Source organism: Miniopterus natalensis, chromosome 10 (genome assembly GCF_054644295.1).
Source record: "Miniopterus natalensis isolate mMinNat1 chromosome 10, mMinNat1.hap1, whole genome shotgun sequence".
In the NCBI taxonomy this organism is placed as follows: Eukaryota; Metazoa; Chordata; class Mammalia; order Chiroptera; family Miniopteridae; genus Miniopterus; species Miniopterus natalensis.
The window spans coordinates 10,324,538-10,347,158 of NC_142090.1; the positions used below are offsets into that span (position 1 = coordinate 10,324,538).

Genomic DNA, 22,621 nt, shown 5'->3' on the forward strand with positions numbered 1-22,621 from the left:
CGCAAATGACAGGTTTTCTTTAAGCAGAATTTAAGGTAATCCTTCTGGCAGTATTTCTCAGCCTTGAGAAGCGCACAGAACACTTTTAAAGACCAAATCGGGTCTCACCTACGTGTGCTTGTATTTCTACATAACCATAAAGCTAAAAATTTACAACCAAGTACTAAAGAATCTCCATCTACATGAATTTCCATTAACGATACTAATTAATGGGATGAACGATTTTGATTTGCTTGAATTAAAATCGTGGCACAAGGTAAAAATATGGTGTAGTTGGGGCCACACTCAGATTTTGGGGGTTCAGAAAGCCTCCCCTGCATGTGCTCGGGTGGCTGCCATTCTGCCCCCACTTTTACCCGCTTAACTGCTGAAAGCGGTATCATCCAGTGGCCAACCTTCCTTAATTGGCTTACACCCAGGGGACTCGTTTTATTGACACCTGCCCAGGAGAAGCTGCAAACCCTGGGACAACCTGCTTGGTCTCCGAGCCCTTGAAAGCTACTCAGGAGATAGACTGTGGCGAGAGGCAAGTTATCCGTGAAAGCCAGGAATTCTGCCAACAAGGGATCGGTTAATGTTTCCCAGTGAACTTGTCTGGCTTTCTAAAGTTGCATCACGGCATGACTTTTCTGAAAACCTTTGAGACTCAAGGAAAAGCATCTGCTTGTAAAATCTTTCCACTCGGCCTTGTGCACTGGGCTTGGGGGAGAGGGATGAGGGAGGCGGGAGCTTCGACTCTTCACTGCTCATGAGAAATTCACCTCCGAGGCGCTGGTTCAGGAGGGTGTGTTGTGAGCTCTTTTTCTATGGCTTGTCGTGTCTGGGATTTGCTAAGAATTTCACCCCCGCTCTTTCTGTGACCTGAAATCACACAGAGCAGAAGAGACTATTCTCATTCCAAACCCCTCCCTTTTAAGGTTGTGCACAGTCCAGTTTCAGGGGTAGAACAACTGTTTTTTGAGTCGATATCAGAGGCTGGTTTCCGAGGTCCTGGGCCTGGGCGCTATGCAGTTGAGCAGGCATCTTGGCTCTTTCGTATTTTGGCTTTGTTTTTGGCCGTGGAGGTGCCGTGAGCCTTCAAGGACCATGGGCTCCAGGTGCCAAGGCTGTTGCCTCTCTGCCATTCTTGCTAACCCCCTCTCTCTCCCTTAGCCTGCCCTCTGAGGGTAGCTCTGTGACTGTTGTCCTGTCCAGTCACGGCCACCACCTCTGGTCCTTCCATCATTCTCTGCTGGGCGTTTTCCTCTCCCTTTCCTTTTTCTCACGTCTTCTCCCGTGTTTCTCTTCTTTGGGTAAATGAGTTCTCCTGTATCACGGTCACCAGCCAGTCAGAAAGGTCTTTTCACTTTTTTTCCCCAATGGCTGACCGACAAGTCCCAACATGTCAGGGAAAATTTGGGGCATTCACCGAGTACTCAGAACAGCGTAGGGACTGACTGATTGGCCCCCAGGATGCTCTGTAACGCTGGCCCTAGAAGGCACTGGTGTCCCCATGTTCTTCCATGGGGGACCGTCCCTTGGCTCTCTCTCCAAATTCAGGCACAAAGTCACAGCAGCTGTCCTGGAGCTTGAGGCAGATCCACCCAAAGCATGGTCTTACCCCTCAGGTGCCCTCCGTGGTTCTGTTCTTTATGTTCACAGGACTCTCCTCCAGCAGCTGCAGAAGCTGCAGACTTTGGTGATGGGCAAGGTTTCTCGCACCTGCAAGTTGGCCGGCACGCAGACTGGCACCTGCCTGATGGTGAGGTTCCCCAGGGGCAGCACTGTAACTGCCCGCCCCGCTCCCCAGTCTCCATCCCTCCCCTCCCTGCAGTCCGGGTGCTGTGGGCTCAGAGGCAGCGTGCGGCCCACTCTGCGTGGTGACCCGTGGTGGGGCTGGGGGGAGGCTTTCTCCCTGGGCCCCTCGGGTGCTGCAGGCCTGAAGGTGTGCCCTGTGGATCTTGGAATCGAAGCTCCCCTGCTCTCCTTCACCCTGCAGGTGGTTGTGTTGTGCTTTGCCGTGGCCTTCGGCAGCTTCTTCCAGGGCTACGGGCCCTATCCTTCCGCCACCAAGATGGCCCTGCCCAGCCAGCATTCCATGCCGGAGCCGTACACAGCCTCCGTGGGTGAGCCGCACTCAGCCCTGGGAAGGGTCTCCGTGTCACCTCTCGGAGCTTTCGGAAAGCTCAACTTTATGGGAAAGTCTGATTTTTAAAAAGTGTTAAAAGTGGAGTTTCTCCATGGAAGGGAGGGAAGAGGCAGGTGGGGGAGGGCGTGCCCACCTGCTGGGTTTCCCCTTGTGCCCACCCCCCACTGGGCAGGGGCACCACTGGGAATTCTCTAGAGCTCAGCGGAGCACACTTTGCAAACTCCGGCTCGTGACTATGTTTCTTGGCAAATTCTGATGTCTCCTTTTTTTAGTAAGAAGAGGGATGTGGTTTTGGGGGGAAGGAGCATTAAGCTTTCATGACATTCTAAGGGAATCCCTGGGATTCTACCTCCATGCAGTAGAATCATATGTGCCAGCGTAAGAGTTTGTAAAATGAAATTAAAGAATCATTATGTCTTATAAACCATGATGCCCAAGAATTAGAGAATGTGGAGACTGAGGTGTTAGATAAGAAACAGATGGCATTCTCACGTAGATCAGTGATCGCCTTTAAGTAGGTAGGAAACAAACAGGTGGTAGGTAGGGATCAGCATCCACACTGACACACAGACACTGAAAGGCCCTGCGTGGAATTAGCGGTGTTGGGTTTGGTGAGGCACCGTTTTGCAGTTCTGAACGTTTGTGGTCTTCACCAGACAGGTGCATCCCTACCAGGTATGTGACAGAAATGCTGGCATGGCAACCAAATACTTTCAGTGCTCTCTGGGGAAATTCTTATTTCTCTAAGCTACCGGATCTCTAAATTTAAATGGGAGCCCATGAGAATATATGTACAGCACCATCCAGCTACACAACTATCCTGTAGAACAAGAGAGTGTCCCGCCATTCTATTCATGGCCTTGGCTTTGCGTCTTCACTCCAGTTTCTAAATGAAAATGCAGTTTCCTGCCCCTGTACCTTCTCTCCATGCAAGACCTAGTCATGGGGATGCTTATTTTAGCCGAGCCTGGGCCTCTCCAAGTGCTTCACTCCCATTTTCCATGCAGTGTTTCCTGCAGATGGTCCGGGTGGGCAAGGAGAGGGGACTTTTATTTTCAGAGCAGTGGGGGTGGCAGTTTGCATTGTGTTTATTTGCTTTTCTATTGTTTTTACAACACTGTATAATTGGTGTAATTTTTCAATGCACAAAACCCTGAAGCCTTTATAGAAAGCCACCTCCAGCTTGCACCCTCAGTCCTGGGCAATGAGATCCATGGATTGTCATCTTCCCCCACCCAGGGCATCAAGTGAGGGATGTGATGTGTCCTTGTGGTCTCTTCCTAACACCTGTCACTTTCCTCCGTCCTCAGTGAGATCCAGGAACCTGCTGATCTACGAGGAACAATCTCCCCTGGAGGAGCCGTCTGGCCCCGCCTCGGCCGGGGAGCTGGGCCACTGGGACAGAGGCTCCTCCCTGCTCAGGGCGTCGGGGCTGGAGCCCAGGCCTGATGTGGATCTTCCCCATTTCATCATCTCGAACGAGAGCAGCCTGGAGAAGTCAGTGCTGTTGGAGCTGCAGCAGCGCCTGTGAGTGGATGGCACACAGACTCCTCTCCTCCGATGCACTGGTGATGGGTCGGGAGCCAGCAGCCTGGACTGCGGGGGAGACTCTCCCGGAGGCCTAGTCCAGCCCGTCCTTCCACTCTTTTAGGGCCTGTTTCCAGGGCCTGGGACTCTGCGGGCCTACTGTTTGCCAGTAGCTGCCCTTAGCAGACATGGGAAAAGACCGCCCCCTCCCGCCCTGGCACAGCCCGCTTTGTCATTGGGGAGCTGGCAGTGGTGCAGTGGTCGCTCCGTGACATAGGGAAAGGGCTTGACCCCCTTCCTCACACTCTTCATCGTCGTCTCAAAGCCACAGGAGTGAACACACAGCTCAGCCACAGGAGGAGGCTTGTTAGGCAAATGGAGCCACAAGACACCTTCTCTACTGCCTTCCAGCTAGACGTACATACAGGGATCGGCCAAAGGAGGTTTACAGTTGTTTGTATGAAAAATAATTTTTAAAAAATCCTAGTAAATGATGATAGAAGAATAAACTGTGGTTTGTGTACACACAACTGTAAACCTACCTTTGCCCCACCCTGTATACGTTATGCTATATAGCAATATATAGGTTTATGATTTATATGTAAATAAACATGCATCAGTTATAAGTATATATTTATATTGAGGGGCACCGTTGAAAAGGCCCTGTGCATGTTCGTGTTTCCACACTGAAAAGAACACATTTGGCTCCAATCCTCCCTGAATCGTTTCCCTTAGATAGTCATGGAGAAAAGTCCCTTTGTAAACGTAGAGGCTTACCTGAGTATCAGGTGTTAGGGGAGGTACCTGAGGGTGGCAAACAGGAGGGACGGTCTGCTGCACGCTCCTGGTTGTGTGTGGTGTGGTTGGTGATCGGCCCCTGCACCTCCCAGAAATGATGCTGTGCCAGTGGAATGGGAGAGATTCTGGTTCTAATTCTTCAGCTTTCTCCCCCTAGTGCTGTGGGGAAGGTTCTTGATTACATTTACTTTATAGGTTTACATCATACCTGCATATTTAACATGTGCTAGCACTTACCATTTTAAGCACTAAATATGACATATAAATCTCGTTAACTACTTTAAGAGGTTATTATTATTTTATTATAGAGAAACTCTAGAGCTACAGAGACTCAGCTGCTTGATTCTTTGGTTCATGACACAAGTCATCTCCCCTCTTAGCTCAGCTATTCAAGGCCCCACTGAAATCCCATCTTGTTTGGGATGTCTCCTCCCTCCTGAAGCTGCATACTCCTCCTCCGAGTGGCTGGAGACTTTCCAGGCTGTTACACAATTTAATAACGTAGTTATTTTCTGTTATATATTTATTGTTATTTCAAGTTAGTTTTGGGTGGGGTTTTTTGGCCTTTATTTGGATTATTTGCTATGTTAGAACAGGGACCAGCCTTTCTCCTGTGTTCTCCTTCCCAGAGTCTAGCACAGGGCTAACCACCCTCAGTAAATACAGTAACTTGAAAGCAACATATAACAAATCAGCCTCGGACTGGGCCGGATGTCTCCTCCCGGGTGGGGATGGACAGAGGTAGTAGAGTGGACGGCGGATGGGCCGGTGGCGGGAGACTTGGGACCTGCTACCGGGTGGGAAGAGCCGTGCTTGCGCCAGCCCTCAAAGCTGTAACGGTGGGATGACTGCCTTGCACCCGGCCTGGCTGAGACCTCCGTTTCCTCTCCATGCCTTCCCAGGGTCAGCGCCAAGCTGGAGGGGAATGAAACCCTGAAGGTCGTGGAACTCGACAGAAGAGTGAACGCCACCTTCTGAGAGGCGGCCTCCACCTCCCTCTTTCTCTTCGCTCTGCTTTTACGTCCCCAAACCACCTTTGTCATGAGCCTTCCCTTTCCCCACCCCGCACGGTTGACGACGTGGCTGAGCAGTGGCCCAGCAGCCGCGGCTTTGGACGGGAGGACGGCCTGCGATTTCCACCTGCGGTGAGCGCGCCTCCCCTCCAGCCCGAGTCCCTCCTGCAGAGGGGAGCCGGGCACCGCGGGTCCCTTTCGCTTCCTGCCGTAGGAAATCACGTTAGGGTCAGGGGTGGGACAAGCGGGCTTGTTTCTACCCATAGTGCCGGAAAGATAAAGGTACGGCCTGATTCTCACCTGCGGGGTGTGACCGGCTCTGTGAAGAAGAGGTGACTCTTACTCATTGGAGACCCCAGACTCTGGCCATGAAAATCCCAGGATACCTGTCGGGATCTGGCGAAACTGTGACTCAGCCCGGGTCCCCGGTGTGGCCACCGTCAGCCCTGGAAGTGCCGGTGTGTCCAGTGAGCGCCCCGCCACCCCACCACCCCGCCACCCTGCAGTTCCCGGCCTCCAGCTCGCTCTGCCCCGGACAGGCCGCAAGTGCAATGCCTGCAGGACTCGGGCTTCTCTCCTCCGCGAACCCGCCCGGCTCCTTGCTTGTAGGACTCCTCACCTCCACCTCCGGGACCCGTCCCTTCCCGCGGCCCATCGATCCATCGCCTCCCGGCCTCTCCTCCCCGTTTGTAAATAGTATTTATTAGCTCGCCCAGGCTTCCCGCTGCAACCCCGGAGGGGCCGCCGCCCTCCCAGCCTCACAGTCTTCTGCTGGCCTCGGCCAGCGAGGGCAGCCTGGGCTCCGGGCTCCCCGGCCCTCCAGACCCCGTTTCGTTTCCTTTAACCCCTGTGTTCCTGGGGCCCTGTCGCTGTAGTTGGGAAGCCCCTGTAAGCATGTGCCGTCCTACAGAATGAACTCAGAGGAAAGGATGGCTCAGGCCTGTGATCTGTGGCCAGACCCTTGGTCTGTCCCGCGCCCAGAACAGAGTAGGGAAGCCCTGTCCTGACAGCAGGCATTTGGGGACAACCTTGCTAGCTTGTCTCTCTGCTCCTGGCCCCTCCTCCTGCCTCCCCTCCACCTGCTTTACTCTCTCTTCCGCCTCCACACAGGGTGGCCCGAGGCTGCTCCTGGGGTTGGAGCAGGTGACATTTGTGTATCCACAGTCTTACCTTTTATAGTCAGGTTTGGCTACTTTGCAGCTCACCCAAAGAGACATAACCTAACCCCCATCCTACTTTTATTATTATTTTTTAATGATTAAAGTAACTTTTGTAGTTAAAAAATCTCTCCACTTTCATACAGATAAGAAATGGAAATTGCCTTTTTATGGTATAATGTAGGAAATTTTCCTGAAGTGTTTTTCCCTAGCTCATAAAAGATTTTTTGTAGGAAATTAGCTTACATTTTGTATTTTATTTTTAGTAGAAGCAGAAGGGCCTTTAGCTCTAACTCTTCTCTCTCTCTCGCTCTCCCTGTCTCATCTACGTTGTCATTAGAACCTGTACTTAAGAGGGATTAATCCCACAGCTGGGCCTTCCATTCCTTCCCTGTCCGATACGTGGTAAATGTCATTAACATTTGCCACCATACCTCGTAAGCAGATCTGTTTGTCTGCCCAGGTACATCTGGGGCTCACCATCCGTGACTCCTGTGTCTCTCCACTTACGGTGGAGAGCGTTCCAGATGGGGAGATGGCCAAGTTCACCTTCTCGGCAGCGTGTGAGAGCAGGGTGCAGACTGCAGTGGTCCTGGCGGCCCTGTCAGTCCTCGGCACGCTCCTCGCTGCCCCTTACGCTGGCCAAGGAGGGCTGGGCCGTCTGGGATGTGTGGGAACCGGGGTTGCTAGCCTGCCTCCTGCTCCCCTCCCCTCCACTCCTTTCTCTCCGTTTCTCCTGCCCTGGATCCTCCTGGGCCTGGCTGCTGTCTGGTAACCGTGTCATGTAAGGAGAAAAGATAGAATTAACTCAAGTAGTATTTGGACGCTGCAAAAGGAAAGGTTCCATAGGGGCAGAAGTGTGAGAATGGGTCAGCCTACCCACCTGCCACACCGGAACCAGGCTTTTTTTTGGTGGTGGTGGTTGTTTTTTTAACATATCTTTATTGATTTCAGAGAGAGGAAGAGAGAGAGGGGAGAGAGAGAGAAACATTAATGATGAGACAGTTGCCATTGATCAGCTGCCTCCTGCGGGCCTCCAACTGGGGATTGAGCCCGCAACCCGGGCATGTGCCCTGACCGGGAATCGAACCATGATCTCTTGGGTCCTAGGTCGATGCTCAAGTGCTGAGCCACACCGGCCAGGCCAGATCAGGTTTTTGAGGCTCCTAGATCAGCCAGCGTGGGACATCTGCTCCTCTGAAGAGGAGGGAGAGGGGAAGGGGCAGCAAACTGGTAGCCCCGTCCTTAGTGCCTTGGGGATTCCTTTCTCACCCCACCTTCCCTGGCTTGACATGCCTCTCCAATGTGCAGGTCATGCACCATAGAGGTGTAACTTGGAACCTACGTGACCCTGTTAACCAATGTCACCCCAATAAATGTAATAAAAGTAAATAAAACCAAATGGCCACACACTCTCCCCAGACCTCCACGCAGTAGGGTTTTCTGTCTGGGAAACGGCTCTTCGGATCGGAATCGGAATCTAGAGACAGGGGACATCAGACTGGGAGCCCAAATGGCCGTTTTAAGGGGGCCCCGAGAGCTAGTATTGCCGCTGTGCCGAGAACCTCTGCCCTCCACTCCCTGCTTTGGCGAGTAAAGGAAACTGAACACATGCCTTTAGGAGAACATAATGGGGTCAGGAGACAAGAGTTGGATAATAGCAGGTGGGTCCCAAATAATTAATGGACGGGTGCACGTTTCTGTCCCCGACTTGACCCCACAGAGCGGGTCCCCAGACTGGTCAGTAATCCCCGGTCAGCCCCGCCGATTTCAAATAGCGGCGATCACAAACCGGAGCGAGGAAGTCTGTCCATCGTACGTGTTAATTATATTTCCCTCTTTCCTTTCTTTGATGACCCCCATTGGAGGAGGTTCTTATAACAATTCAGAGAACAGGCACCTTTTCCCTGGGCGAGCCCCGAGTAACCTAGAACCCCCAGCGTGGTCCTCACAGCTCTTGACTTTACACTGGGAAATGGATACTGAAAGTGAAAGGCCTCGCCGCCGGTTTTGGGAATGAATCCCCTGAAGTGCTGGGACCCTGGGGCCTCTCGCACATGAAGCGAGTGTTATGTAAAAACCTCACAGCCGAGCTCCGCTGCTCCTTAGGGCAGAAGGGGGGGGAGGTTCAACTCCAGTGTGAGCAAAATGAGGCGATCTGTTTGTTTGTATCGGTGGTTTTAATTTGGAGCCCGGATTTGTGGATTGTAAAAGCAGCTTTGAGCTTAGCTTATTTACAAGCCAACTATAAATACCATGTTTCTAATTCCTAAATCTCTCGGGTTAGGCTGAATGCCGAAAGAGGCTGGGAGTCTCGTGTGCCCGTAGCACAGGAGTGTGGAATCGGTTCGTCCCAGTGCAGGCAGCGAGTGAGTCGGGGTCCAGGATTTCTGTCACAAGCATTTCACTAAAAGTTTTCAGCCCTTCATGGCTCCTCCCTCCCATGTCCTGAGACCGAGCCAAACCACAAAACCAGGACCCGAGGCCCCTCCGGGCCTGCTCCTCTGAACACACCTGCCACGTGAGAGGTGTGCACAAATGGAGACACCCCGGGGGAGATGGGCCGCCGTGCTCCCCGGCCAGCGTGGGAGGCTGGAGGCAGGGGCGAGGCTTGCAGCCGCCCTGGCCTGCCCTGGGGCCCTCACCTGGCTCTGTGGAACCCAGCCTTTGAGAACCTTTATCAAGGACCAGCTGCCGGCTCGCAGTGCCTGCGGGACTGTGGAACCGGTAGCAGGTGGTGCCCGGGCAGAGTGATTTCATTAAAATGGTTTTCAGCTGAGACAATTAGGAAAAATATAGGATAAACCTCCCGCCCCCCCCTCCACCTGCTGCACCCCAGAAAGCAGTTACAGGAGAGAGCGGGGGCGCTGTGAAATGTGGGCTGTGAAGGAGCCAGAGACAGATTTCAGATTTTCCATTCATTCATTCATTCATTCATTCATTCATTCATTCATTCATTCATTCATTCATTCATTCCCTCCCTTTCTCCCGAGGAACAGTGTTGCATGAGGCCCTGGGGAATAAGGGGGTGAGGAAATATCATTAATCAATAGCTATTCAAACACACAAGTGCGAAGGTTCTCCCTCTTTCTCCCTCCCTCCCTCCTCCCCCCCGTCACGCGCACACACACACACACACACACACACACACACACATACACATATTCCTCCCTTGTCTTAGACACTCGTGCCTTACACATGCCTTATGCATGGGAGATTTCATAGATAGCCTTGTAATATTACATTGCAGTGGGGGTGGGAGAAATAACTTTATCCAAAGGCTCAGAAATGGTTTCCTAAAAGTGAGCAACGACCAGATTTGTACATCAGGAGAACAGGGTCAGGGTTACGCCCATTAGGAAAATCCCATTGTGTAGAGGCGCACTCGCGTAAAAAAATGACCAGCTGGGATTAAAGGTAGTATAAATCCACTTAGCAGAACATTTTCCCAAGGCCAAGGAACCTGGCCCACTTGGGGATCAGTGCGAGATGCCTCCATGGCCAAAGAGTCAGCACTTAGTACAGGAAAAATCCAGGCCTTGTTTCCTATGGTCATTTTGAACAACCTAAATTTCAGGAAGGCTTTATTTTCTCTTGGTTTCAAGAAGGAAGGAAAAAATATTTCTTGAGCACTTGTTAAGGGCTGAGTGCTGTGCTAAATACGTTTTAAGTGTTACTGTATAGATAGGAAACAAGGGCAACTGGTTACTCTGAGTTGGCTAAACAGCTATGGGGTCTTGGAAGTGCAACAGCTTGTGGATTAGGCTGAGCAGACTCCGTGGTGTGAACACTGCACACTTCTAAGATCCCTGGGCAGGAAGCACAGTGCCTGCTCCCTGCGCTGGCCCCGTGCAAGGTCCAGTTCTTTGCCTCAGGCTGGCGATGTCCCCCAGGTGGCCATCTCTTGTCCTCTCACCCAATCTTCTGCGAGTTCCAGCGAGTGGGCTTTGCACCCTGGAAAGGAAAAAACACAGGGGTTTTAGCTGGGTTGCTCTGCTCCTGTCCTTTGCTCACCAACTGGGCGAGAACGTGAACTTTTGGCACCATGGCCCCAAAGCCCACAGTGCTTAGGAAAATCTCTCTTTCAGGTAAAAACACTTTATGAGTCTATGGAAAACACCAGCACTCTGACAAAGTGTGAGCGACCCTTAAACAGCGCTGAGCAGACCCTGAACCATAATCAACCTCGAGCTTTAATGTCTGTGCTGATGGCTGGGCTCGCCTTTTGTTTGTAACGAGTTCAATAGACCAGCAGTGTCTAAGTGTAGAGACACGGCCAGTCTATTACCTGTTGTATCGCGCTGTTTTTAAATGACTTTTTATTCTTTATCATAGCTAAGTAAATACCAAAAATATAAATGCTTTGTAACTTGTACTTAGTTTGGGGAGAGAAATGAATTGAAATTGTTATGCTTTTGTATTTCCATTTCCTGCAAATAAAAGTATTTTTTTCTTAAATAGAAAAATGTTGTCCAGTCTCTAAAACCCTGGTAATCTGGTTTTAAGAGCAATCGTTTTTGTTTTCGTTTTTTTGAGCATGGATTTGCATGTGCGTGCTCAGCTGATTATCTAGTCGAGCTGAAGGAAGCCTCCGACCAGCAATTTGAATGGGATCTCTTGCTGAATCCGAGGCTCCGGTTGGAGGAATATTGAGAGAGGTGATTGTTTTTTTCAGTCAGTCACGGAGAAAATCAGGGTTCTCTAGAAATGTCCAGCCTGAGCGCTGAGTCTGTTGTCTTCTCCTAGCTGTTCCCTGCCCAGATTTCAGAACTCTGTGCGTGGGAACATGCCTCCCGGTTTAGACACTTGAGAATGAGGCCGTGGACTTGAGCCGGGAGAGGGGCCCGTCTTCACATGAACGGCTGCAGGGGGCGCCGAGCGCAGATTCACGCTCCAGGAATTCTGGTGAAATGGCTGATAAAGGTCAAAGTACCGGAGCAAAACCGCCTTATTCCATTGCAGCCTGTGACTTTGAGCGCAGTGCTCTCCTCCCTGAGGGGCTGGGGCTTCGTTTAGCCTCAGAAAGAGTCCCGGGGAGGTTAGAGACCAAAGCCGTGGACTCTGTCTACCTGGAAACAAACAAGAACAACAGCACGTTGTCTTTGCTCCTCGCCTAACCCTGCCCTCAGCCCGGTGCACTCATTTCCTGCTGCCTTTCCTCTGAGCACCGTGACTTTCCCTTCTGTTCCTGCACAGGGGCCCTTCCCTGCGAGGCTTTAGTAACTCGCCCTTCCTCGCTCTTTCTTACACTGGGAGCCTGTTACGGGAGCCTCCTGCTCGACATGCTGGGATCTACCGAGTGGTGTGGAGGGGCAAAGACTGGGTTGAGGCCATTCTGTATTGATCGTGCCTTTATATTTGCTGTATCTCTGAAGCTTTGACATCTGGGGCCTTGCTGCCCCAGGAAGGACTGCCCCTCTCAGCACTAGCCAGTTCCTAGAGAGAGTAAAGGACTTGCCTATAAGCATATCTTTTATAAGCAAACCAACCACCTGGCCCATAACAGCCACCTCCTCCAGGCTCTCACAGGGGCCTCTATCCCTCCACCCTAACCACCCCAGGGTCAGGTACCAGACAACTGGAGACAGTCCCTACACCCCGGAGCCCACTGAGATTATCCCCAGTAGCCAATGCTAAGCCTACTTGCCTCACCTCACTCTTTCCTGTTGAAATCACAATAAAGGATCTTTTTTTTTTTTTTTTTAAAGTTCTATTAATTGATTTTTAGAGAGGAAGGGAGAGGGAGAGAGAGAAACATCGATGAGAGAGAAACATCATCAATTGACTGCCTTCTCCACACTCCCTACTGGGGATCGAGCCTGGGCCTGGGCCCCGACTGGGAATCAAACTGGCGACCTCTTGGTTCCTGGGTCGACGCTCAACCACTGAGCTGCCGACCGGGCACTTGTCTACTTTTTCCTCTTGCTCCCTCTGCCTCCCGATGGACCCTGGTGCTTCCCTGTGTGGCCCTACGTGTTGTGGCCCGCTCCCTCCTTTTGGGAAGCGTAACGAACTATCTTTTCAATGGCAACTGTCCCTTGGTCTGTTGTCCTCACCATATGTGAGTAATAATAAAACGTACATTTTAAAACACATTCCTTAGGCATCGGATGTCAAATCAGAGGCTGATTGCAGATTCCTGGGTATTTGCAGTCTCATAGATGGTCCCACTATGATTTAGGAGAACGTGATGCAGTTTTATTGTCTCCTTACACACTGGTTGGCACTTTTGTTCCAGAGAAGAAATTAACAACTATAGAGGGTGAAGGTGCTTGCTCGTGGGAAAAAAGGTGTATCTGAAGGGAGGTGTCGAAAGTCCTAGTCCCGTGCTCAGGTTCCAGGGTAAATCATACCGTGTACCTCTGAAAATAGAGCAATAGCAAGGAAACAGTGGCATAGAGTGAGGAAGAGAACCGAGCCAGGGTCAGGAGATAGAGGGCTATGGGTTCTCAAGTTATCCTATTAACTTGCTGGCCTTCAGGGAAAAGGAGACTCTATTGCCTATTATGTACCAGATGATTTTCATGTACTATCTATGATCTTGTTTATTTCCTCCAAAAACTTTATGGAGGGTATTTAATTACCATCTTTCACAGTTAAGGAAACTGGAGTTCAGACAGAGTAAGAAACTTAAGATCATGCGGCAAATTACCGCAGATGGGAGATTTGGACCCTGGTCTTCACTCCAAGTACATGGTCTTTGAACGACACTATGCTGTTTTTAGGGCTTGAGGATCTTGTAAAAATACAGAGTTAGCCCAGACTGGAGTTTCCAAACCTTCGGCTCAGGCACAAGCATTTCTGATTTGGTCCCAAGGTGTTTCAAACATTTAAAAATAACTGGATAACCTTTCAACATTTCAAAGATTTCTCATTAAACTCCAGATTTCCATCTCTTCTTGAAAGACTGGAAGACACAGTACGTTCAGGAGATGAGTAATGGTAGCCCCCTAGATGGCGTAGGCCACCTTTGGGTGGCCACATTTTCCCATTTATGTCACTTACCTGGTCTTTCCGTCATCTGAATTGATGGCCTCTAGACTACATGGTGGCTGACTTTCTGAGAGTCACAGGAAAGGGAATGAATGAAAAATACGGTTAGTTATGGGACTAGGAGGTGAGGAGGGTGGGCAGTTTCCCCCGAGGGACAGGAAGCGGGAGGCCTGAGCGGGGGGGGGGGGGGGGGGGGGGGGGCTGTGATGGGTGCAGGAGCCTGCACACGGCCCTTCTTTGCACACACACAGACAAGTTGCAATCTGGGTTCTGTTCTTAGTCCCAGAGAGAAATCTTCATTCATCTCAAAGAGTATGTTTGAAAATCTTAATGATCCTGCTTGTATAAGACCTTGTGCTTTACATAAAGCTTTTCCACACGTCACATAATGCACCTGCTGATTATTCATGAGGGAGGCGTGGCGACCGTTGCCATCTCTGCTGCTCAGCTGAGGGAATGGGGGCTGTAGAGACGGGAATAGCTCCGCATTAGGGAACAGAGGGAGTGAGTGCAGAGTAGAAAGGCGAACCGGCTGATTTCCATCCTGGTGCCATTTCCATTCCCTGGGCCTCATCCAGGCAGGTGACACTCTAGCTGTCCAAGTCATCCAAGACCCCTCCACTGGGATTGCTTTGCCATGTGCCAATGCCATACTCTTTTTCCTAGAATTATTAGGATTGAGTTTTATCCGGGCTTTGGGACACCCCCAAAGGCCCCTGTCCATGAGGAGAGAGAAAAAGAAGGAAGGTGGCTTATCTCAGTCGTTTCCTGAAGAATAGTCCAAGTCTCCATGGAAAAGGCTAATTACACGCGACCCCTCCTCATCTGATGAGCCCGGGCAGGTGGCACAAGTTGGTGCTGGCTTCCAACGGGCGCAGCTGCTGCTAGATCCTTTGGCAATTTCAGAGAAGAGTTCTGGCCCCATGAGGAGCCCATGTGTTCTCTTCTCCCCTCTCTGCTGTTGTTTTTAGATGGAGGGACAAAAATAACCATTGAGGGATACCATGAAGGCTGCCAGAGAGGCTGTTATGCTGTTCTCCAAGAAGTCTGTTTCAAAATGTTTAATGTTTCTTAAGTGAAAAGTATTTGGGAATCGGGCCTGCCAGAGTGCTCATCACTAATGTCCTCTCCGGTATTACTGCAAAACAGATGGTGAGCTCAGTTTCCTGATGGGTGCCTGAGAGCTTCCACGTGCCTGGGCTGGTTCAGAGGAAAATCTCCATGTCTCCCCCCCCCCCCGAAAAAATGTAAATATAAAACCATCTACATATTTAGACCCCACCAGGACAGCAACGGTGCCCTCAATCGCCAGGATGTTTTCTTTCTTGGCTCAGTTATCATGTACGCTTTTGGTGGCTGGTGCAGCTTTTACCATGGCTTCAAGTAGTGTAAATGGTAAATGAGCGCAGGAAAGAAAACACGGTTGAAATAGTATTTGCAAAGCTGCACACACGTGTCCATGCGGCCCTGCCCCAGGGGCAGTACTTGGGGGGGCTATGAGTTGAACTCAGAGGGCTGCTGGGGGCAGTCGGAATTGGGGACTGCATGTGTGGCCTAACAGGAAACAAAGGGGGAGCAAGAGTGCTACTGGAACCAATGACAACATTTCCTGCAATACAATTAAATTAAGAGAAAATTATGACAGTGATATTGTACATAGCTAAAAAGAATTAGGCTACTAAAAAGCTCTTAATGAAAAATAGCTATTGCTCTCTTTTCCCTCCTTCAGCTCTATGTTTTGGAAGTAACCAATTTCAGTTTCTTCAGGCATTTATCTCTATATTTCTACACTACATGTTTATGCTGCTAATAGTCTATGTCAACTTTAGACATTTATTACTAGCTCTTATTATGGTGTATAATTTTTTACCACCTCCAGCACACACGCGCGCACACATCTTCCCTTTGGCCCCTCCTGTTGATCTTGTCAGCCTTCCTCAGGGACCTGAATGGCCGTTGTTACACTCACATGCGTCAAAGAACATCACCGATGTGCAGTAGTTAGCTAGCCTAAATTTGAGTGTTAGGGCAAGTGGATGCTTATTTCCCTTTAGCCTGGTGTTCTTTAGACTAAGGGTGATGGGGCTGGGGAGTCCATCTAGTGTGTTTTGACCAACACTTTAAAAAAAACCGAATGGGACAGGATGGTATTGCACAGAATAAAACAGAAAATATCAGAACACACCGAGCAGAGGCTAACACTGTCTCTCGTATCTTTAATCTCAGTCCTGTGTGTATAGATAGGTAAGTGTCGTTCTGGGGTCACGATGTAAAAATTAGGTGTTTTTAGGGGTCACAAAGAAAGTTTACAGTTCTCAAAAATTAAAAAAATGGAAGAGCATTAAGGAACGGATTGAGCTCCCTGTGTAGAGATAGATGGAGTGACAAATGAGTGTTGGGCTGTGTTGGGTTCCCCAAGGGTAGCACATGAGTACCTGGGCCATTCCATTTCTCGAGAGAAGGCCGCGGAATGGTAAGAGTGGGCGGGGGCTCTGGGGTCAGGGGCACAGTGCCAGGGAGAGTCTTCCCCAGGGTGTAGTTGAATTAAACCTCTGGTGTTCACCCCATGCCTCACCTCTGCCCTCTTCTTTCTCTGGTGGCTTCAGCTGTGTTCTGTTTGTATCATCTCCATCAAAGACCCTCCAAGAATTTTCCAGATGACTCAGGACATGTTCTCAGCCCACCATTGCCTGACCGATGTAGGGAAAGGCTGGCCCAGGGACCAGCAGTGAGTGAGTCTCATTCCCTTGCCCAGACTCCCTCCCCCTCCGACGCTGCTCAGCGTCCAGCGGTCCCTGATGCTGTTCCCATTGCTCTAGACGTGTCTGAGTTTTTGCACAAACAATAGTAAAATTGCTTCTGTGTATCTAAAAGAGGAGAGGGGATGTTATTAACGATTAAGAGCTAGAACTTTTGACATGAACTTGAGACCAGTTTTCAAGCTGGGATCAATAATATATTAGAAGCTGAACATGCCCTGGGTTAAAAGCGGGAGGAAATCATGTGGCAGAGAGGAGACACCCGGTAAGGACTGCGTGGCAGGTCACAGGCCCATTGGAAGCTTTACTCCCTCTGCCTTCCCTGGATGCCTGACGGTCACAGCTACGCAGGCAGAAGTAAGAGGGTGGCAGGCGGGAACACATAGAGGCAGGGTACTTGGAGCGTGGAAGACCTATTTTTAGGTCCAAAGTCTTACCTTTCCAATAACAGATTGAGGAAGCTCTGGCTCGGTGGACAGATCTACAGGCCTCTGTTGTCCCATTGGAATGTGACTGTTGTGGATTGACTGCCAAGTTAGAACCTGCCTGAAGTCATAGGAAGCAGGAGTGCATGCTGCTCCGAGTTCATTGCTTCACATCTGGAGGACTCCCTTCAGCTCTGGGTACCACATTTTAAAATACATATTATAAACCTCTTAGGGATTGGCAAACTTTTATCAAATGGTGGTATTTCCCCGGCCCACGTGGCTCGGTTGGGTGAGTATTGTCCCACGCACGGAGACATGCACATGTCACTGGTTCGATTCCCGGTCAGGACATATGCCCTGGTTGTGGGCTCGATCCTCAGTAGGGGGCATGCAGGAGGCAGCCGATGAATGTATCTCATTGATGTTTCGCTCTCTCTCTCCCTTTCTCTCTCTAAAATCAATAAAAAAGTATTTTAAAAGATGCTGGTACCAATTTACACCTCTACCAACAATAGGTGTGTTCCTGTTTCCCAATACTCACATCTATGCTTCATGTTTTCTGATTTCAATTTTTGTCAGCCTGATGGGTATAAAATGACATCTTGTGGTTGTTATTGTTTGAAGTAAACACATTCTTTTTATTCCTTGGAAACACTTTTTATTCTTTACATGCATATTTAACAAACATTTAAAATTAGTCAGTATATTTACTCTCTTTCTGAACAACTTAAGGATCTTAGAATGCCTAAATTCTAAGCGGCTCTCATTTTCATGCATTTTCTGTGCATTATTTTAGTTGTTCAGTCAATCCTTGTTATTTGCAGACACCTTATCTGTGAATTTGCCTACCATTCAGATTTGTAACCCTGAAATCAGTACTCAGAGCACTTTCATGATAATTCGTGGACTTGCACAGAGCAGCAAAAAGTGAGTTGCCTGATGGATATGTTTCTACTTAAGGCTGAACAAGGTGACACTCTGTCTTCTCATTTCAGCTCTCATATTGTAAACAAGTGTCCTTTTTTGTAATCTACTGAGTGCCATGTTTTCTCTATTTTTGTGCTTTTTTTGGTGATCTTGCTGTTTAAAATGTCCCCCAAACATAGTGCTGAAGTTCTGACTAGTGTTCCTAAATGTGAAAAAGCTGTAATGTGCCTTGTGGAGAAAAATATGTGTTAGATAAGTTTCATTCAGGCATGAGTCATGGTACTGTTAGCCATAAATTCAATGCTAATAAATCAACAGTACGGTACATCCAGAAAAAGAGAAAGGAAATCCCAATCTGTACATGAGGCTCTTCTGGAAGGTGCTAAAGTAACATCTATAGTGTGTGATGAAGCTATGGGAAAGATCGAAAGGAGCTAAATTTCTGGATTCATGAGATAAGGACTGATTTAAAAAAAAAAAAAAAAGCATAGTGGTCAGCATTGTTATAAAGCTGAAAACCAAAGAAATTTGTGGTCATCTTTTTTGGGGTCAGGAAAATGTTAAATCCTTCTCAGTGCTGGCTGGCTCACACATTTCAAAAAACAGTAATGTGTGAAAAAAGTTAAACCTTCAGGAGAGGCAGGCACTGCAGATCAGGGGGCCACAGAAGAATTTTTAAAATACTAAGTGTTATATAGGAAAAGGGTTATATGAGAGTCTCGTTCTAAGCTTTGACTTGCCTATTTATTCTTTTGGCCTTCCTAATTCTGAAAAGATAGTTTTGCTGGGTATACAATTTTATTTTATTTTTATTGAAGTATAATTGACTTATAACACTGTGTAAGTTTAGGGTGTACAATCAATATGCTGATTTGATACATTTATATATTGCAATATGACTACCATGTTAGCTAACACCTTTCTCACATCACATAATTGTCTTTTTTTTTTTTTTTTGACAATTTTAGCCTGACAGTTATTTTCATTCGATATTTTGATTCCACTGCCTTTAGGGTTCCAATTTTGATATAAGGGAAATCAGTTTTTCTAGCTCTTGATTATCTGAAGGTCATATGGCTTTTTTTTCCCTGGCTACTTCATGATCTTTTCTTTGTCTAATAATTAATTCAATGATGTATTTATTTACCTTACTTGAGATTTGTTGTGTTTTCTTAATCTGAGGATTGGTGCATTTTCATCAGTTTTGAAAATTCTCTGACATTATCTTTTCCACCATTGCTTCTGCCCCTTTCCCTCTATTAACTCCCTATGGAACCCTGACTACTCTTATTTCAGAACTTATTCTATATGCAACACCTCTTAACTCTCCTATTTGCCTCTCTGTGGGCTATCACTTCAGATCTATTTTCCGTTAATAGGTCTCCTTACAACGTGCTATGGCATCTGCTTCTCTGGAAGCAGGTGCTGGAATTGAATTTGGGGCATAAGCTATTTATTAGAGCTCAAAAACCTATGAAAAGAAAGAGAAAGAAGCAGGGCTGGGCAGAGGGAAAGGAAAAATGCAATGGAGTCCTAACAAAGTCATGGCTAACCCACCAGGGAGGTCTGCAGGGAAATTTCCCATAAGAGTTGCCCTATATTGGGATGAAATGGGGTCTTTGTACCCCGTCATCACTCAGTCACTGGATACAGTGGCCTTGGGAGAGGCAGCTTTTGGCATCTGAGGCGAACCCTGAAGGAGCTGACAGCTGGAGGCTGGCTGACGGCCACACTGCTTGCAGTTGGATAAGTCCTTCCTTGAAGGGGAATCTTGATGGCACAACTTTGAGTCTATGACATGTTGTTTCATCTCTCCATTGCATTTCTATTTTTACTATTATTTTTAAGCTGTATTTGTTTTTTGTTGTTGTTTTTTGCAAAATGCCTAGTTATTTTAAAAAAAAATTTTATTGTTGAAAGTATTATGAACATCCCCTTTTTCCCCCTGGGGTGTGGGTGCTTCTAGATCTCCCACTGGGCAAGAATGCCTCAGGAGTCTTGGCTCTGTGGGGGTCTTCAGCCCAATGTATCATCCTATTTGGGCTTTACCTCCTATCCCCCAACACCCCAGCTCATCAGACATTCAGTTCTGGTAACAGGAGATCAGCAAATGCCTGCGGGGCAAACTTTTGCATTATTTCTGGCTTTTAAAGTATTCCCTTAATGAAACAGACATTCATATTTCTATATTCTATCAAGAATTGTAGGTGGTCTATACTAAGGACAATTTCTCTGGACAGCTAGTTTACACCTATGTTGCCAGGAATAAAGGTGAAGTTCTGCATTTTAAGAGGAATATTGTTAAACTGGAGTGTACCTAGAAGAGAGCAAAATAAGAGCAAAAAAGTGAAGATGCTGAGAGTCCTGTGCTACAGGGTGGGGGAAAGGTAGGTTTACAGTTGGGAGCAGGAGAGACACAGAGTCTATTCTTGTATTATTATTTATTAATTATTGTATTATTTTCCATATGAGCAACTGTAAACCTACCTTTGCCCCACCCTACATATTGAAAAGTAGAAGGCAGGCAGTTACTTACCTAGGAGAAGAAAATGTGCTGTCTTTGAGAAGTATTACAGATTGAGTGCTGGACTGGAACTTAGGAGAGGCCTAGCTTTTGTTCTGGTTGGGCCATTGATGAACTATATCGCCTTGGAAATATCTCAAACATTTTGCCCTCTGTTTGGCCATCTATAAAATGCAGGGGCAACCGTAATTGATTTACAAGGGCTTTTCCAGTCTAACAACCTATAATCCTAGATATATGAGTCCTTCATTATATGAAACAGATTTGTCCTCAAAAGGCAAGATTAAAACCCATAAATAGACATGGAAAAGAAGAATGTTTAGCTCGGTTTAAGGAATCACAGATGGATTATGGGTCCTATAGTGGGATTCTGCCCCAGAGATAAGGCCCAGGTCCTGGAGCTGGGCAACCAGGGCTCAAAATTCTGACTCCACAACACACTCCCTTTGTTGTCCTGAGCAAATCTCTTAACCTCGCCATTTTAGTTCCTTCATGAGAAAAATGGAAATAAAAGCAGTACCTACCTTACAATTATTGTGGATATAGAGTGACTTAGGCCCGGCCGGGCGTGGCTCAGCGGTTGAGTGTCGACCTAGGATCCAGGCGATCAGGGTTCGATTTCCGGTCAGGGCACATGCCCAGGTTGCTGGCTCGATCAATGACTCTCTCATCATTGATGTTTCTATCTCTCTCTCCCTCTCCTTTCCTCTCTGAAATCAATAAAGATATATTTAAAAAAAAAATACAGTGACTTAGTATAAGGAATCTGTTCATAATTGTCGCATGGTATTCAATGCATAAGTGTTAGTTATAATTATTGTGTTGGTAAGATTTCTAGATACATTTCTCATCGAGTAGAAGTAGAACAATACCTGTAATATAAAACTTTCTATGAATTCCCACTGATGCCTCAAAACTGTCCTTAATGACCCTACTGACCACATAGACATCTCTCCCTTCTGAAAACTATTACATCTACTGTTTATGCTGCAAAGGCTTTGGGGGACCATGTTACTTTATCAGGAATCAACATTCACTAAACAAGTGCCCAGGTTGCTGTGCCCAGGGGAAGCCAACCAGCTTTCAGATCAATGGTTCTCAAAACTGGAATTGAGCTTTATCATTGGAATTACCTGGGAAGTTTTTCTCAAAACACCTGGGCTCCATTCCGATAATTTGGTTGGGGGTAAAGTTCAACCATCAGGATTTATTATACACTTCTACTGACACATTTTGACACATGTAAACATTCTTGTCCAGCTTAATGGCTCTGCATGTGCAGAAGAATGGGCAGTTAGAGAAGGGAAAATAATTTGTTTGTGGGCTTTTTGAGTGGTTTTTTTTTTTTTTTTTTTTGCATGGAAAAGTGATTATTTGAATAGATAGGTAAGCGGCACAAGACAAGCATCAGGAAATGAAAATAGGTGTGTGAAGTGTGAAATTGTGGGTGGAACAGAGAATTAGAGAGACCTGGTAAATTGATTAGAGGTCCCAAGAGTTCATCAAAACCAGTGTAACATATTCCCAGCATTTTCTCAAGCCTTAGGTTAAATTAATGCCCTGGGAGATTTGGAGGATATGATGAGTTGAGTGCAGATTTCAGACTCCTTAATCTTTCTGTTTTTTTTTTTTAATTTATCTTTATTGTTGAGAGTATTACAGATGTCCCATTTCCCATCCCAACTGACCCCCTCCACTTTGCTCCCACCCCCTCCCCAGGCCTTCACCCTGTTATTGACTGTGTCCATGGGTTATGCTTATATGCATATAACTTCTTTGGTTAATCTCTTCCCACCCTCCACCCCCCTTCCCTCTTTCCTCTGAAATAGGATCGTCTGATGCATGCGTCAGTGTCTCTGGATCTATTTAGTTTGTCAGATTCTTTTGTTCATTAGCTTCTTCTTAAAGAAGACCCTTCAACTTTTCCTGTAGTGCTGGTCTGGTGGTGATGAACTCCTTTAGCTTTTTCTTATCTCAGAAGCTCTTTATCTCACCTTCAGTTCTAAATGATAGCTTTGCTGGGTAGAGCAATCTTGGTTGTAGTTCCATGTTTTTCATCACTTTGAATATTTCTTGCCACTCCCTTCTGGCCTGCAAGGTTTCTGTTGAGAAATCAGCTGACAGTCGTATGGGTGCTCCCTTGTAGGTAACTAACTGCTCTTCTCTTGCTGCTTTTAAGATTCTCTCTTTGTCTTTCACCTTTGGCATTTTAATTATGATGTGTCTTGGTGTGGGCCTCTTTGGGTTCCTCTTGTTTGGGACCCTCTGTGCTTTCTGGACTTGTAAGTCTATTTCTTTCCCCAGGTAGGGGAAGTTTTCTGTCATTTTTTCAAATAGGTTTTCAATTTCTTGCTCTGTTTCATCCCC

At 47.7% G+C, this 22,621-nt stretch overlaps 1 protein-coding gene across 2 annotated transcripts in view; it reads left to right on the forward strand.

The window, feature by feature from the left end:
* CREB3L2 (cAMP responsive element binding protein 3 like 2) overlaps positions 1–9,765 on the forward strand; it is a 102,311-nt gene extending 92,546 nt beyond the window's left edge. For both annotated transcript variants that reach the window (XM_016221921.2, XM_016221927.2), the window contains exons 9-12: positions 1,642–1,741; positions 1,979–2,105; positions 3,439–3,655; positions 5,356–9,765. In XM_016221921.2, the coding sequence (XP_016077407.1) occupies positions 1,642–1,741; positions 1,979–2,105; positions 3,439–3,655; positions 5,356–5,431 (520 nt within the window). In that variant the 3' untranslated portion in view covers positions 5,432–9,765. The remainder of the gene's footprint in view (positions 1–1,641; positions 1,742–1,978; positions 2,106–3,438; positions 3,656–5,355) is intronic.
* The last annotated feature ends 12,856 nt before the right edge of the window (positions 9,766–22,621 follow it).